Source organism: Osmerus mordax, chromosome 2 (genome assembly GCF_038355195.1).
Source record: "Osmerus mordax isolate fOsmMor3 chromosome 2, fOsmMor3.pri, whole genome shotgun sequence".
Taxonomy (NCBI): Eukaryota; Metazoa; Chordata; class Actinopteri; order Osmeriformes; family Osmeridae; genus Osmerus; species Osmerus mordax.
Genome location: NC_090051.1, coordinates 13,834,330 through 13,851,336, shown reverse-complemented (window position 1 = coordinate 13,851,336; position 17,007 = coordinate 13,834,330). Strand labels below are relative to the sequence as shown.

General features: G+C 45.6%; 2 protein-coding genes across 4 annotated transcripts; both read left to right on the top strand.

Moving 5' to 3' along the window:
• Positions 1 to 793: 793 nt before the first annotated feature.
• Positions 794 to 6,271, top strand: cfap91 (cilia and flagella associated protein 91). Its single transcript, XM_067259956.1, has 17 exons — positions 794 to 900; positions 1,036 to 1,112; positions 1,913 to 2,070; positions 2,157 to 2,240; positions 2,566 to 2,622; positions 2,786 to 2,970; positions 3,081 to 3,258; positions 3,355 to 3,512; positions 3,694 to 3,876; positions 4,136 to 4,269; positions 4,348 to 4,461; positions 4,593 to 4,664; positions 4,783 to 4,929; positions 5,004 to 5,225; positions 5,321 to 5,469; positions 5,672 to 5,763; positions 5,976 to 6,271. The coding sequence occupies exons 1-17, from the start codon at positions 813 to 815 to the stop codon at positions 6,182 to 6,184; spliced, it is 2,307 nt and encodes a 768-aa protein (XP_067116057.1). The 5' UTR covers positions 794 to 812; the 3' UTR covers positions 6,185 to 6,271.
• Positions 6,272 to 7,329: 1,058 nt separating this feature from the next.
• Positions 7,330 to 16,952, top strand: nr1i2 (nuclear receptor subfamily 1, group I, member 2). 3 transcript variants are annotated; one of them, XM_067259832.1, is made up of 9 exons: positions 7,330 to 7,487; positions 9,949 to 10,133; positions 11,953 to 12,083; positions 12,196 to 12,365; positions 12,463 to 12,782; positions 12,863 to 13,008; positions 14,319 to 14,435; positions 14,742 to 14,847; positions 15,006 to 16,952. In XM_067259832.1, the coding sequence occupies exons 2-9, from the start codon at positions 9,955 to 9,957 to the stop codon at positions 15,145 to 15,147; spliced, it is 1,311 nt and encodes a 436-aa protein (XP_067115933.1). In that variant the 5' UTR covers positions 7,330 to 7,487; positions 9,949 to 9,954; the 3' UTR covers positions 15,148 to 16,952. The 3 variants fall into 3 exon arrangements, with proteins under 3 accessions (XP_067115933.1, XP_067115941.1, XP_067115948.1); XM_067259840.1 differs by having other exon boundaries at positions 12,463 to 12,796; positions 12,901 to 13,008; XM_067259847.1 differs by having other exon boundaries at positions 14,742 to 14,875; positions 15,006 to 15,103.
• The last annotated feature ends 55 nt before the right edge of the window (positions 16,953 to 17,007 follow it).

Genomic DNA, 17,007 nt, shown 5'->3' with positions numbered 1-17,007 from the left:
GGTTGAGGGGCAGTTCAATGGGCGCTCTGCGACATGCTTGCGTGTAAAAAGGGCTATACAAATAAATTTGATTTGATTTGAACCCCAAGTTGCTCCCGATGGGAAGGACAGTGCCTTGCATGACAGTTCCGTGGATGTTGGTATGTGAGGGTGTGATAATGGGTGAATGAGAGGCAAAATGTAATGCGCTTTGGGTGTGCCATGAGGTGCCGTAACATGCATAAATGAAGCATGTGTTGGTCCTACAGTAAGAATCATTTGATGCTGGGATACACAGAACAAAAATTACAGGGGGGTGCTTTTCAGGGCAGGGTTGTATTGGGCCTTGTCACAAAATGCACCCCCTGCCTAACTCTGACTAGGAAAGTGCCATATGCATGACTTACTCTGGTAGGCTACAATTACTTACTGGTTCAATTTAGTAGGGACTAAAAGCAACAACAAAAATACATAACGCTCGAAAAAGAGTAGGCTACTATATTTGTGCTCAAATAAATACATTTTTGAATTACCACCCTGGCTAAGGCAGAAATAGCGATAAAGAGAGTCTGAGGATGCGTTTTGTACAATGCGAGAGTGGATTGTAAATTAAAGCCTCTTTTAAAGTCTCATCTGATCGTAATGTGACCACCCCTGTGATAACCAACATGAGCGACAAAAGCAGCTTCGAGGGTAGTTTACTATCTCCATGGTTACACGGGAAGTGTTACACCACAGAAGACAGAATGAGCTAGACCTGCCATGAACTTGTTGAATTTGAAAGACACAAAACTAACCAGATTATTTTTATGAGGTATAAGATTAGCTAGAAAATGAGTTTTTCTGTTACTCGCACCTTTCATAAACAAAATGAAGGAAATACAGGTTTTAGACAACAGCGTGTGCACGACTACCTGTATGGTAAGTTGCATACACTGCACAACGCTGACAACGCTAGTGCTACTAGCCTAGTACTGTACAGTAGCTGTACAGTAGTGATAGCTAAACCAAATAGCCAGCGTTAAATATACAACGTAAATGTGGTTGTTTCTACAGACCCCGTGTACACAGTTTCTGGAGAAATCGATCATGCAAGGGCGAGTTTCAAGGCACATGCGTCTGTGGATCGTGTGGTAAGTCATTTTAGCTTGTCAAACAACAGGAAAGCAAGCTACTAGTACTTATAGAAATTCTAGAAGAATTCTGTTTAGAATGTGTGCAGTGTAGTGTACGACCCATGGCCGGGTTTCTATGGTCAGCTCCAGATTTTTTTGTATCTCCAAAGTAAAACATGTAATATTTAAATTTGACGCTATGGACTGTGGTGGATGTATAAGCAAGAGGGTCAAAGTTTAAGGCACAATGATATGACAAAGTAGAATATCCCAATTGTGTGCATACTGCATGCAACAGTACATACATTGTAAGAGCAGCTGCAGTAGGTACTACAAAGTAAAAAGAAAAGGTATGTTTGGGATGCAGAGCATGTTTCTCCTTCAGCCTCCAATTAGTTCAGTGATCAGCACAACCAGGTAGACATTCCTGACATATCTGTTCATCTTTGACTGCTCTACCCATTCACTTCCAAGTAATGTACAGTATGCACATTACGTTTTTGAAATGGTTCTTCATTGGACGACATATCACAATCAATTACTCTCTGGTAAATGTTATGAAGGTAGGGTGAATTTAATATGAATTCATATGCTACTTATTATTGACCTATATTTAGTCAAATGAGAATTGCTTTCTGTATGCTTTGCTGACAATTCCTCCTCATTTAGCCCATAGAGTTGGCGTAAAAAAAAGCACACATGAAACATAGTTAGCCTAATGATTACCTAGTGACCTTATCTTTCTTTGTGTCTCTCTCTGTATCCATCTCCCGGCCTGGCTTTCTGCCTCCGTTTCTGTTCCCTGCCTGCTTGCTTAGAGAAGAGTTCCCGAATTTGGGTCAATGTTCAGCCACCTACCGCACTACCCACGCTATGCACTGTGTCTGGACACCACTGACCCCGTGCCTCCCTTTATCGACCGCCGCTGGAGAGGGCACACAGAGCGACGCAAGGAGACACTGCAGCAGCTGGCTGGGTAACCCCCCACCCCCACCCCACCCGAACACACACACACACACTCCTAACACCCTCACTTTTTGTTGTCTGTTTGTGTGTGTACAGAACCCTCCCAGGTGGTCATCTCCATGCCAGGGGGAGTGAGCATGGCAGTGTAACGGGTGCAGAACGCTGGAAGTTCTTTAAACGGTTGGTGTGGTGAAGGGTCAGAGGGACCTCTAGAGAGCAACATAGCCCTCATGCTCTTGGTTGCTAAGGAAGTGTGGTCATGGCTAATGATCCACACATACAGCAACCCTCGTAGTTGACGTCATAAAGTATGACAGGTTGTTGGTTTTAGTCTGGTTTTTAGAGGTTTCTGTGAGTGTGCAGTGGCTGTCTGATGTGTGTTCCAGATGCCTTTGGAATGGTAATCACTGCTCACATACATTGTAAGATTACCAAAGCACCACAGGTGCCCGCTGAACTATTTGCTAATATGGTTTCTCTCTCTCACAAACATTCTACCCCCCAGCCCACTGATCCCGTTCTCCCAGCAAGTCCCATCAGATGTGGTGTTTGCTCTACCAAAGTAAGCGAATAGAAAGGTCACCACAGTGTCACGTCTGTCTGTTTTGCAGCTGTCAGTCTTACCATACTAGCCTTGCTGTACTATTTCATGGACTACTGTATGCTTTTCATTATATATATCAGTGTTCAGTGTTTGGCACCATGTACATTCCTTCCCCTCCCAGAGCTAAATCCTACTCAGCTGAGGAGAAGGGTACCGAGAGGCCAGTCACACCAGTCCAGCGCACGGTGGGGGTGCAGACTGACTACAGGGACAGTGAGGCCCAAACGGACCCCTATACTCCTGAGTATGTGGTACGACCTGGAACTGCCCCCCCAGAGCTGCTGACTCTGGCCACACTGACCTGGGGTACAATATCCGTCTCTTTCTCTATCTCTGTCTCTGTGTCTCTCTCCCACACAATATATTGCCTCAGTACTCTGTCTCTCTCACCTCCTCTCACTGTTCCCTTCTTCCAGGGCGGGGTCTACCGGCGGGCTTGGCAGAGGTGGAGATGATCGAGCGAGCACGGGCCAAGAGGGCCTGGGAGGCCACGCTGCCCCCCCTGAACGACCTGGGCCAGCTGGACAAGAGGAGGAGGATGATGGACCAGATGGAGAGGAAGGAGTGGGCCTTCAGGGAGGACGAGATACAGAAGTGAGGGAAGGAGGCACGACGTAAAGGAGTACAGGATGTCAAATACATGTGTACAGTGTGTGGTAAGGATGTGGTTCTCTCCCTCACCTTCCCCAGGCTGCAGGAGGCGCGTCTAGCCCTGCTGATGGAGCTCCTGCAACAGAGGGAGGAATCGCAGGAGGAGACCAAGGTGCAGAGGCTGGACCTGAAGTACTCCCAGCTCCAGGCGGACAAGCAAGCGCACCTACAGAAGATACACAACCACTACGTCCTGTGTGCGTCATAAAAGCTGTCCTCTCCCCACGCTTCAGCAACATGCCCAGTCACTGCACATCTGCCTCAATCGAGATAGTTCCGCCTGAAACTAAAGGGGATGGGCTGGCAATTTATAGGAACATATGGGGTTGGAGTTTGAGATTCATAAGCCTGTTGTTCCCTGCGCACTCCCCCCTGCAGCATTAAGGAAGCTGACTGCAAAGAGGAGGAATGTGGAGGGGAAGCTGGAGTGCCGTGACATCATCAGGGATTACACAGACTACTCGTCCCAGACATACGCACCTCTGTCACGTATGGGCCTGTTTCTTGACCGTCCCTACCAATCTCACGTGGTCAGGAGCCGCTACCATGACACCTACGAAGGTTGGAAGCAGGTCACTTTATTCAGAGTGAGGCCACATAGTTGGTTGAGCAGCTGTTAAACTAATAAAACCGCTCACTAACCCAAACTCCTCACACACTAGTGTGACTAGATAGTTTGGAATAATCTACGAATAGATCTGTTCTGTCTACCAAATATTGTATACATTAACTAACTGATGATGATGATGATAATGTTGCGGCAGTTTTGTTATTGTGAGAATAGGGAAATATTACTGTGCTTCTTGACTGTCAATCAAAGGTCTGGTGGAGCTGGAGGCAGGACTTCCTGTGTCTGTGATGGAGCCAAGAGTGAAAGCTCCCAAACCCAAAACCAGCAAGGGCTTTCTAAAATGCTCGGCACGCAGAGAGATGGAGTTAATGAAGACACACCAGGTAGTGCGTACGCACACACACAGACATACACACACACACTGTACACACACTAGATGACCTTTGGTCTCACTCCTTCAGGCTCTGAAGGAGAAGAAGGGAAGGGTGGAGGAGAAGAAGCCTCTTCGTTTTCTCTTCAAGACCGAGAAGCCTGCACCCAGACCGGAGACCCCAGTGGTGGATGAGCCCCCTCATGTACAGCCATACTTACTCACTTATGCATGCACACGCACGTACACACATTCACACTTTGTTCTCTAATAGTATTACTAACACAGTTTGAAAAGGGTGGTGGTCTGTGATGCGTTCCTGTGATGTTTCGGTAGGGGGATGAGGAGAGAGAGCTGGCTGTCATCTTCCTGCAGAAACTGCTGAGGGGGAGAAGCATTCAGAACCAGGTTGTGTGTGTGTGTGTGTGTGTGTGTCTGTCATCGGTACACCAACGACGTTCGGTACCTTGTTCGTTTTGGTTTGCTTCATGTGAGCTCTGTGTGTGTGTGTGTGTGTGTGTGTCAGATGTTTGAGGGGAAGGAGAAGCGTCTGGAGTTGATTCAGGAGCTGAGGACGACTCACGCCCTGCAGAGAGAGGAACAGGAGCTGCAGAAAGCAGACATGCAGCTCACACTAGCCATGCAGAGGCAGAGGGACGCGCACACACACACGGTGAGACACGTAGACACACATTTGAGGACACAAGTCACTCCGCAGCACCTGATGTGTCTGAATGTCCCCACCAGGCGTCCGTGGTGGAGGGTTACCAAGCCGGCGTTGCAGGGGCGGAACTAGTGGACATGCTGGACTTCCTCTCAAAGGAGCTGATTCGCCTGCAAGAGGAGCGCAGGATCCACGCCTTCACGCTATTAGCTGAGAGGGACCGCCGCCTCCGCGAAGCTGAGGAAAGTGGGCGGAGACAGGTGGAGGAGCGCAGACGACGGGAGGAGGACGAGATATTTAGACAGGTATGCGTCTGTGCTCGTTTACATTTGTTTGTGTCAGTGTGCGAGATCCAGAGAGGTTAAAGTGCTGCCCCTCCCCCCCCCCCCCCCCCCCCCAGGTGGTAAGGGTACATCAGGAGACGGTGGACCTGTACCTGGAAGACATTATCCTGGGGACCCTGGAGCAGACAGCTGACGAGCAGGCCAGGGAGGAGATCCGCAGGCAGGCCCAGGAGGTCAACAACATTGCCCATGCTCTGGAGGACATGTAAGATTGACCACTCAAAAAGCTTTATTCTGGCTTGGAAGAGATAGACAGTAAAATACTGATGTACAATATAGTCGTGAAATCCCTGTGATGCGCCGGTGCATATGTGAATGCCCTATATAAGGTTGGTTGCATAGTTCAGGTGGTAGGTGATATTATACTACTGTGTTACCGCTGATAATGAAAATGTGTGTGTGTATAGCAGGAGCAATCTCCAGTCAGAAGAGATAGTAGCAGAGCTGGTGTACAGCTTCCTTATCCCTGAAGTCCAAAAGACGAGCGTTATGGATCGAGGTGAAACAAAAGGAGCAGAAGTATCCCCACATCCACCCGTCATACTAGACCCTAGTCTCACAGATGACACGTTAGAATCAAATCCAACGCAGTCAGTCCTTTATTTCTTACCCTCCTCTCTGTACTAGAATCAAACCCTTTCAAACTGTGCCCTTTTTTTTTTCTCCCTCCCACCCTCCATCCCTTGTTGCACCATCCTCTTCTCCCGCTAGTGCGTCAGAGCCAGCGCAGACACCTGCAGGCAGCCCACCAAATCATCCACGGAGCCTCCGACTGCTCCGGAGCCCCTCTTGGCCCACTGGGAACCCCACGACCCCCCTCCCCCTCGGACCGAGCTTCTCGAAGTCTCCTGGAGGAGATGCTCTGCCAGGTTCAGCAGCAGGAGGAACAGGAGAGAGAAGCCAAAAGAGAGGGGAAATAGAAGATCCTACTGAGAGCTCCTGCTCAAAGTCGGGGAGGAGTTTAAGTCTCCCCTTGATGTTACAGGGTTGATGTAGCACATGGGATTAAATTGAGAATAACATTTATTCTGTGGGCTTCTTGTTTATGTGTTGGATGTTAATAATGTAGCACGTTAAGACAATGGTGTGTTACAGAGCTGCCAATTCTCTCGGTTTCGCCTTGTGACACGCATTTCAACCATTTCTCACGCCACACATTGTATATCTCACGCTGAAAAGGCAACGCCAAACAAGTAGCCAAGCTACTGTATACAGTAACGGACGAGGCGCAGGTTAACGGAGTGAAGCATCATTGACGCGCAAACAGCCGTGTAAACTCGCCTGGGGGGGGGAGTGAAGCTCGCGAAAGCTCGCCTAGGGGGGGGGTGAATTTAATTTACCATATGATATTTGGATAAACAAACATGTTATAAAGAATTGACTACGTTAGTTGTGGGCTATTACTTAACACCCAACTTCACTACGCTGACCGGCCAACCATGTGTTTACCCCGATAAAAACGATATCCGATCAATTCTCAAAATGTAAACATTTAAAAATAAAAAATCCTGATTGTTGATTGTCAAACCAACATTTTTGTCCTGTGTGTAAGAGCGAGATAGACGATCTGTCATCGCCCCAATCAAGCAGAAGAGAAATTTGTGAAGATTGACGACACAAAGTTAATCATCGAAGATGAAATGTAGCAGTCCTACATGGAGTTGTATGCCCCACAGCACGTATTTTACAAAGACTACGGCAACAAAAGCCAAACATTGCCACGTTATGTTGGGAATGGGATGCTGTTGCGACGGTTGTTGGAGCAACAAGTTGCCTAATTAGCCTGTAGCCTATGCCATGTTTATGTACCATGTATAAAAGGAAAGCTCAGAGAAGGTGAAAGGCTTGGTGACCTGCATGGATGTGGACATTCATTCATTCATTTGTAAATATGGCAGGTTTGGTCCTCCATATTAGGTAAGGCGATCGGTATGTAATCTTCTCTGACCCCATATTAACGTGCAGAGGACAAAATATAAATGCACATTAAATGACACCCCTGCTGATAGATAAACATCAGTTAAAACATTCCTCCACCTTCTGAACACTGTCAGGGAACCGTCACCAGGAAGTGATATGGGCGCGTTAGACAGAGAGAATTGTGCGATCAAATATAATGGGAAAATAGGTTCAACATTTTGGGCAGCTTCCAACAATTAGACAATTGTAGTTAGTTACGTAATACGGGAAACTCATCGAGGACCTGCGAACGGCAATGTAAGTGTTAGTGCGTATTTGTTACTTGAGATTCTAGACATTGTGAAAGCAGTTCAACTAGCCAGACTGTAAGTAGCAAAACTTTAAACTACAGAGTAATTGGCCAAAGTAGCAGGTGCAGGTAGGATACGTTTCCGTGTTTGCGTGTTTCCGTGCAAAGAAACAATGTTTAGATCCTTTACTTCGAAGCACTTTAATTCGTCGTCGATTCGTTTCTCCACCACCACAACAGGTGCGCTGTTCTATGTTCTTGAGTGGATTGTTATAGCTATACAAAAGTAGGCATATTTGTGGTAGAATCCTGTTCATTTGTTAAACTATATCACAGAACACAGAAAGATTAAAGAGCATTTGAAGCAAAGTTCATAAATCTCCCAGATCTTTGGAACTTCTGCTTTCGCTGAATGCAGGTTAGTAACCTGCAGATGTCTGATGATGGGTTGGCAGTTAGAGGAAGTAACAGATCGCAATACCCCTAAACCAACATGTCAGACTAGAGTTTATAAACACTAGTCCAACATTGTTTTGCCCTTTGTTCAACTTCAGTCATCATGGAGCACTGCCTGTATGCCTGCAATTTGAGTCTTTGTTAAAGCCGAAAATCAGCCATCATGACATTTTGTTATTTTAGTATGTATACATATAGGCTACCCAGCTAGAAATTGTACGTCCCAAGAACGTTCCCAGAACGTTCCCGTTGGTGTAAAGGACGTCGCCTTATAACGTTCCCAGAACGTCCCATATTGGTCTCAATGTGGAGTTCTTTAAAGGGTAGGAGGACGTTATTTCGGGGCCTTTCAGGACGTTTTGGGAACGTTTAGGGAACCATTATAGGACCTTTCCTCTGTATCAATGCTAACCTTTGCAGAACCTTTTAGTGACAACCTTCAGGGGACCAACCTATAATGTGTTTTCGGTCCTTATCCCGTTACCTGAATTACTATTGGAACAATATTGCTTCATCTTTATAGAACATGAACACGTATAGGCTACATCAACTTTGATAGAAATATAAGGAGACCACCATGGGCTATTAGCAGTACTGTAGCTACTTGATTCAACCTGGATTAACCTACGTGTTATAGGCTAGTGTGGTTAGTGTGTGTAAGCTAGGCTACTGTTGGGCCTGTACTTTGCCCCACCGCGACTTTTACTGATTGCGGCATAGGAGGCACTAAAATATAGGATTAGCCTAGAACTCTTCCCGCGTGTTTTGTACACACTGGTTTGTTCTTACAGTGTAAAATGCTGATGATGTGATTAAGTCCTATAGCCTAACTCTGAAGGTAGGCCTACTGCCACTCAACATGTGATAGGCCTTCTTTAAAACGCTTTTTATAAGCCGCAGGATATGTCTGAATATTATTTTGAAATAATATATCTGAAAGAATATATATTTTTAAATACTATTAGGCCTATAGAACAGAATTTCTGACCTTGAAATCGGATAACAACCGTAGCAATTGACGATTGGCATATAGGCTACCAAACCTTTTGCAGTTCGGTTAGACATAGGCTACTGCGCATCCATATGGATTTTTGGTAAAGTTACGTTAAATTAACGCATTAATGCGTTAATTTATCCTAACACAACCGCGAAGTTTGAACTGTTGGACAACTGTATTGTAGTGTAACCCACTATATTTAAGGACTGCTGTACGCTTTTTAAAGATTCTTGTTTACAGCATGCACCTGCTCACCAAAGTAATTCTGATTCTGAGCCACTTATATGCCACTTTTACACCAGTTAGAACCTGGTGCAAGTTCAGAGAGCTCTGGTGCTAGTACCAGCCAGTTCATCACTGGCAATTATTCCACCCACATCTTGGGTGGGGGTTCTTTCTCTGGCTTCTGAATTAATTGCATGAGCAAGAAACACAATTCCCATTCTACACTCTTCAGAAGGTGTGGATGTGTCAATGACTAAGTACTGTGCGCAGAAGACTTCATGAACATAAATTCAGAGGCTACTAGAGTGCAAGATGCAAATCACAGTTTAACCCATAAAACAGGACGGACAGGTTAGTTGGCCAAGAGGTTCTTAAGCAGTTCTTAAGCAGGCCTGGCAGAGCATCACCAGAAAAGATAGTCAAGAGTGATGTCTGACTTGCAGACTTCAGTCAGTCATTGCATGCATAGTATATGCAAAAGTGTTCTAAACGTTACTACTTTACAACTTATTGCTGTGTCCCAAGCATTATTCTTAATGCTTAAGACAGACGTCATTTAAAAACAACTAATTTTTGTCACTATTCAGATTTTTCTCGCTTTGGTTCAATTCTCTTAAGAATTGTTTTTTTCAAACAATGAAATCTCTTTATGAGATAAAGAGATTGTGTTTGACTTGCTGGCTGTTTTGTTCCTGTGTTTCTATTGGTCATACTCACACATACAGAAGGAGGAAATTGTTGTCTTTGTAATTGCCCCTAACATGAGGGTGTGGTGTATGGTGGTTTGTTCCCCACAGGTCAGGATGAGTAAGGGCAACTTTAGTAAACAGACCCCCTGTCAGAGCACAGCAGAGGAGGAGGAGGAAGAGGAGGAGGAGGAGGAAGAAGAAGAAGAGTCTAAGATCTGCCAGGTGTGTGGTGACCAGGCCACCGGCTACCACTTCAATGCCATGACCTGTGAAGGCTGCAAAGGTTTCTTTAGGTGAGTTTGAAACACCCTTGCATGCATGCATACTGGCCCCCCTCCTCCCCCACAGACATATTTTCTCCCTGTTTCTCATACTTCATCCACCATACTGCATGGTCTGGGTCCCTGCTGCCAACCTCTTTCGGACTTCTGAGTACAGAAAAAAACAAGGCACAAACATCACTTGTGATTGTGGTGGTAATAAGAACAACCTGTGTATGGTAAGAGGAACATGTAACCGTAGGGACATTGAACATTAAGAGGAACACTCATAATGTATACAATTGTTTACACAAGTACAGAAAGAGACAGTAGAAATTCAAAAACCACACCAACTGAATGTGTGTTTTTCCCCCAATCAGTGAAAGTGACATAGGCAGAAGACTTTGTGTGAAGCACATTGTGGATCCTTCTGGTATGAAATGCGCTATATAAATAAATAAAGTTTAAGTTTATGTGTGGTGGATGAGTCCTAGAGTTTCGACAGGGCTTTTTTGGAGCTATACCAATCCCCGAAAAACGGGAATGTAGGCATGGATCTTCGGTACTGGAGGAGAGGATCTCTGTATCTGGTGGTCAGTGGAGGGGAACTAGTTGCCACTGAGACAGCTATGGAGCTGAAAGAAGTAGCTGACGTGTTATGAGGAGGGTAGTGCCATTCTCATGGAGCAGTTTTGTTTTTCCTTGGAGAGATGTATTTGTGTGTGGCCTCCATTTTCCGAGTGGTATGGAGAAGAGAGTGGCGTGGTATGGAACAAAGAGTGGCGTTGTGTAGGGAAGTGTAGGGAAGGCTCTTCTTTAGAAGAGGAAACCTTTAATTGTCATGCAACTGACAACACACGCGTGCAGGGAGTGGCGACACCAACACACGCACATGTTCGAGTGACAACAGGTAAAACAAATTCTCAGCGTTTTCCCATCCTGTTTCCTTCCTCCGAGTGCAGCCAGGAGGAGTGATCAGCCATATAGGCCGGCCTCCAAGGCGACTGGGGGGTCAAGTCCAAGAGCTCACCTCATTCCTGGCCAGGGACGTGAGCAGGAGAGCAAACTCCACACAGAAAGTCCTGGGAGATCACTAAATAGTGCCCGAAGTGGGAATTTCACCCAGGACCTTCTTGTTGTGAGAAAGTGTAGTGAGGTAGAAGAGTGTGCCTTCCTCTGGGAGAGTGGTATAGTGGAAGACTGTGCCTTTTCCTGAGATCCGAGGCACTGTCGGGCAGTTATGAGACATCAGTTGTAGAGGGGTCCAGGGTATTTAGCCAGGATTCAACAACAGATAGAATTCAGCTAGATACTGTAGGAGTGTTGTGAGTAAGACGAAGCTTGAGGTTTACCAAGCAAGAGTATGGTGCATGAGTGGCTAGTACAGTGAGGTTGTATTTATTGATGGCTATTGACTAGCCTTAGTGATACAGTGGATTAGTTGATGAGTCTCAGGTGTGTAAGTGATAGGTGCATAGTCGAGGTGGCCGATGGGAGTTGTGGTGTGCTTTTTTCTCTTTCCGAACCTCAGCTAACTCCACATCATAGAAGACAACACAGCGACATGCTAGCAACATATTTTGCATGATTAAATAAAGTCTGTTCAGAAGTAAGTTTCTCTTATCCTGTCTAACCACTGTTTGCGTCTGACAGACAATAATATACAACATCCACATACACAACCGCCTTAACTAACCACCTCATATAACCAAGCACAACGAACACAACCTGTTGAAACAAGTTAAAAAGTAGTATTGCCTGCTCAAAGTCCCTTTCATAGCTGCAGGCAGAGATGTGCTTTCTTCGCCTGCCCCCGTCCATGTGTGTGATGTGTCTATAACGTGTGTCTCAGGCGAAGTATGAAGCGCATCATGCCATTGCGCTGCCCCCTCCAGAAAAAGTGTGTCATCACCAAGAACAACCGCAGGCAGTGCCAAGCCTGCAGACTCCGCAAGTGCCAGGCCATAGGCATGCTCAAAGAATGTGAGTGGGTCCTGAGAAACACACACACACCCACTGGTATTCAAAGTCATTGATCATGCCATCGTGTCATGACGTTTCCGAGGTGACCTGGTTCTTGTCTTTGTTACCGTAGTGATTATGTCTGATGAGGCGGTGGAGAAGAGGAGGAGTGGCATCAAAAGGAAGAGGCTGGGCAGGGCTCCTGTCCTTCTCACACCCCAACAGGAAGCCACCATACAGGAACTGGTCACAGCCCATCACAACACCTTCGACATCACCTTCTCCCGCTTCAACGGGTTTAGAGTATGTGTGCATCAGAACGTGTTTGTGTGTTTGTTTGTGCGTGCAACTTCCTACCTACAGCCAAATAAAGGCATATGTCTCTCTGTGTTCATTTCAGCCTATTGACAGAAACCTCAACCCCATGTTCCCATACAACCAGTCCGCAAGCCAGGCAATCATTCCTCAGAAAGGCTACTGCAGGAGTGGAGATGAATCAGCCTCCGACAGCTCCTCCCCCTCCCTAACCTCCTCCTCTTCCCCGACCTCCTCCTCTTCCTCTTTGTCATCCCCTTTCATGCTGATTGGTGGGGAGGATAAGGGGGCAGGGGTTGGATCAGAGAAGACCACCATGTTTAGCACACTGCCTCACGTGGCCGACCTCACGACCTACATGATCCAAAACATCATCAGCTTTGCTAAAGGACTCCCGTCCTTCAGGTTCGTGTGTGCAGGTGTGATTCCTAACCCCGTCCCTGTCATGGCCCTGTCATGGTCTTTACACTGTGTGTGTATGGTAGGGCTTTGGTGATTGAGGACCAGATCTCTCTGTTGAAAGGAGCTACGTTTGAGATGAGTCAGATCCGGTTCAACATGCTGTTCAACTCCAGGACCGGTATGTGGGAGTGTGGGCCACTCACCTACTGCATGGATGACGCTGTCAGAGGTGAGACACGCAAAAGGACATGCATACCCTTACACACACACACTCTCATACAGCCTACCCACAAAAGTTTCGACATGAGATACGATCACATTTAAATCATGCATAGCATACATCCAGCATAGAGCGCCAATGCTGTGACTTGATGAATCGAGATACATTTTTTGACTATCGTAAATGTACAAAGTATAGCAATATACTTTCTCTATAGACTTATTGTGTCTATAGAAAAAGCAGCAACACGGTGCAGATGTAACGGCACAGTTGTCTGTTGAATATGGAATGAATGATGTAATTTTGGCCCTTACATACTGCAGATTGTGGAAGAGGGGAGGGCAGAGAAGAAACCACAAGAAAGAGGAAGAGAAAATGTGAAGGAGGAGGGAATTGAGGAGCTCGTGGAGTGGTAGTGTAGCTGGGAGATGAAATGCAAGGTCATTAGGTATCAAGAGCCTACCTGGGGGTGGGGGAGTAAATCAGAGAAGCAGAGAAAGACTAGTTGTTTCTATGTTTTCAATTCAAATTATAGGCCACTGTATCTGCCATGACATCTATTATAGATTTAATGTGTGTCCTGGTGTTCAAACTGAGACAGTTCTTTATGAATCAGTGGAGGTTTACCTAGCTTTCTCCTGAATGTGTTTGTGTGTTCATGTATCTGAAATGGTTTCCTGCCCACTTGTGTGTGCCTGTCACAATGTGGTTTAACCAGTCCGTTGTATGCCTGCCTGCTAAGATTTCATTTGGATTTTAAAGAATTCAGTCTGTTGGTTGATCAGAATGACTACAAAAAGTTTATCAGATTTTCAGTAAGTAACTTAAAGTAGGAAAGCTTCTCCAGTCCAGATTGTGGCTGAACACGGCTTACTGTACTGGCCTCTGTTCTCCATTAGAAGTATATACAGCCTGTTCTATAGTCAGTAATACACTGTACCAGGTTATATTTTACTTAGTAGCATATGTATAAAGGAGAAAGTAAGAATACAAATGAGAATTTTATGTTCCATTGTTCTCTGTGAGTCATGGAGAACTCTAGTGACAACTTGGTCTGACAGCTCACAGGTTCCAATGCTTATCTGGGTAATCTGTAGGTGTCAGAAACAGCTTTGTGGCGCTATCAGGAGAGAGAATCAAAGCCACACAATTGTAGAATTGTACCTTTTTTGCATCTTAAAATGAGTCATTCTCTTACTCCAACAGCCTACTGTCTTTAGGGTTACAGACAGTAGGCCCCCACAAACACGTTTACCTCCCACCTTATCTCTTCTGTTTTCAATCCTTCTCTATTTCTCTCTCCTTCTGCCTCTCTGTAGCTGGTTTCCAACGCCACCTGCTGGACCCTCTCATGCGCTTCCACTACACACTGAAGAGCCTGGGGCTGCAGGAAGTGGAGTATGTCCTCATGAAGGCCATCGCCCTCTTCTCTCCAGGTAAAACACGGCAGGGGAGAGAGAATGAGAAGGACGAGGAGGACAAATGGGCTTCTCTAAAAGGAGGGGTGATCAGGGGGGGAAAGAAATAGTGAAAATAGAAAGAATGCAGAAAGTCAACCAATGGCTGAAGGGAAGAGCCCTTTCCCCACACTCATACCCTCACTCATACACACACAACTAAGGGTTGGAAGCACTCCAGGGTGAAAGTTCATTGCAGGCAGTAATGATGACCGTAGCTCTGAATCAGCTGCAGTTGTGTAAATGCCTCAACACTGTGTGGAAAAGCTGCGTTGTGATTGGCAGATCGTGTGGGCGTGAAAAACCGCGATCTTATCGATTCGCTCCAGGAAAGAGTTGCCTTCACACTGAAGACTCACATTGACTCGAAGAGAAAGGGGCCGGACAAACAGTGAGTCTGTCACTCAAAACCTGATGGGGTGGGTCCCCCCTACATGAGAACTGTAGACTTGAGTCATGGAATCACATTTATAGATCACTAGTGAGTCGACTTACAGTCAATATTTAATTATTTACTGTGTGTGTGTGTGTGTGTGTGTGTGTATCCAGTCTGTTGTATCCCAAGGTGATGGCCTGTCTGACAGAGATGAGGACTATGAATGAGGAGTACACCAAGCAGGTGCTCCAGATCCAGGACATCCAGCCAGATGTGTCCCCTCTCATCCTCGAGGTGGTCAGCAAGGACCCCTAAGGACCCCGTCTCACACAGGCATCATCCAGGACACCTAACCACCCTCACAGAAGCCTAATCCTAACCTCTAACACACAGCCTCATCAAGGCATAATTTACACAGACATCCACCCTAATGTGGTTTCAAATTACCAGTGATTTGTTGTGATGTTGCTGTGATGTAGTACATTACTACCAGAGTTGCTCAGGGTTGTGAACAGTGCTTTGCAAAATATCATAATGCAAGATTGAAGACAAAAATATGATATTTTTGCCAGGTCTTGAAAGCATGATACACATTTTTATTTTGTGTTCATGTTTCTCAGTTGAAGAAGAAACAGGATGGGACCACTTTCTTTCCACCTCACCTCAAAGTTAACGTGTAGTTGTTCACGGTTTCTTGAGGCTCACTAAACAGTTGCTTCAAAAGGACTGACACACTGCTCTACTTTATCTGAAATGCTCTCAAGTTCTATAATAAGGACTTCTGTTTTGTACATTGTCATATGGCATCCAGTCCTTGATAGCTGAAAGGTACAGAGATTACTAATGTTGTTCGGTATGAAAGTGAAGTATCGTCCTCATAATAAGAAAAACACTAATTAAGAAACCTTTGGGACGCATGTACTGTACAGGAAGAACAAATATGACCAAGGATTGAACCCTGGGCCACACTACAAGTCAACAGAGCAATATAGGAGACGTAATTATCGATAGCCTCTGGAAAACTCTCAAATAGGTGGCAAGCCAGCCAAGGGGAGGCCCAGTTATACCTACCCAATTCTGACGCCTACTAAGGTGAAGAGAATCGTTAAAAGCTGCAGTTAGGTGAAGCAGCAACGGAAGGCTGAATAATAGCATGTTTAAAGAAATCAGGAAAAGATTCACAAAGGAGAGTATGGATGGGCCTAAGAAGCCAAAAGAATCCTTAAAAGAAAGGTTGGAAAAATCTGTGTCATACAACACAGTAGAACAGGTTAAAAGCTAAGGTTTAAATGTGGTATAACTCAATTCAAACACTTTATTTGACCCCGAGGTGGAATTTGCAGGGGCACGTAGAGTATTAGTCAGCATGTGGGGATGACTGCCGCAGCCAGTTCTCTCTGCTTGTTGTTGTTTGTTTTCCCCAATGCCTCCCTCCACAGAAAACAAACTCAATATAAAAACATACTCAACAGATTTCTCTTCCACCCATGTTCCTGGCCCCCGTTGATGTGGCTGACTGCTGCTCCTTGCTGCCCTGGGAGGAAGGACAGCAGAATGGGAATTATGGGAAAATGCAGAGGAACATTTTCTTTGGTGGACACTCGTGTGTGTGTGTTTCCCTGTGTTGCTACTCCCTGCTCGCTTGTCAAATTGTCTAACCTTTACATGTCCTTTTTCAACACATCCAGCCTACTCATTCATTGATCTGATGTGACTGGATGGGTATCAGCTTTTGAGATATCCACAGGCTCTCAACTATCCAATCAAAGTAGATCAGGTATCACCTTGAACAATGAGTCAGGGGAGGGAGGATTAATGTCTGAGGTTTGGGGCCTTTCTGCTGCTGTACATTGCAAAAACAAGGTAATAAATGTGGCAAATGTAGAATGTGTAAGTATAATGAAGGTTAGATTATTGAGCTGGAGAATGATTCTAAAGGGCTTTAGGTCAGCCTTATTCTTCATAATGGTACATTTATGTACAAGCTGTATCATAATTATGTCACAAATCCAACCAGCTTGACATCTGTGTGAAGAGTCCAAGCTGTAGTCAGTCATGTACTGCTGTACATCCATGCTACAACAAGAACAAGCCAGTTATCCATTAGTTAATGAACCCCCTTTACAAAGAGCCAGTGTAGATGTACACACGCACAATCGCAAAGAAAGAAAAGCA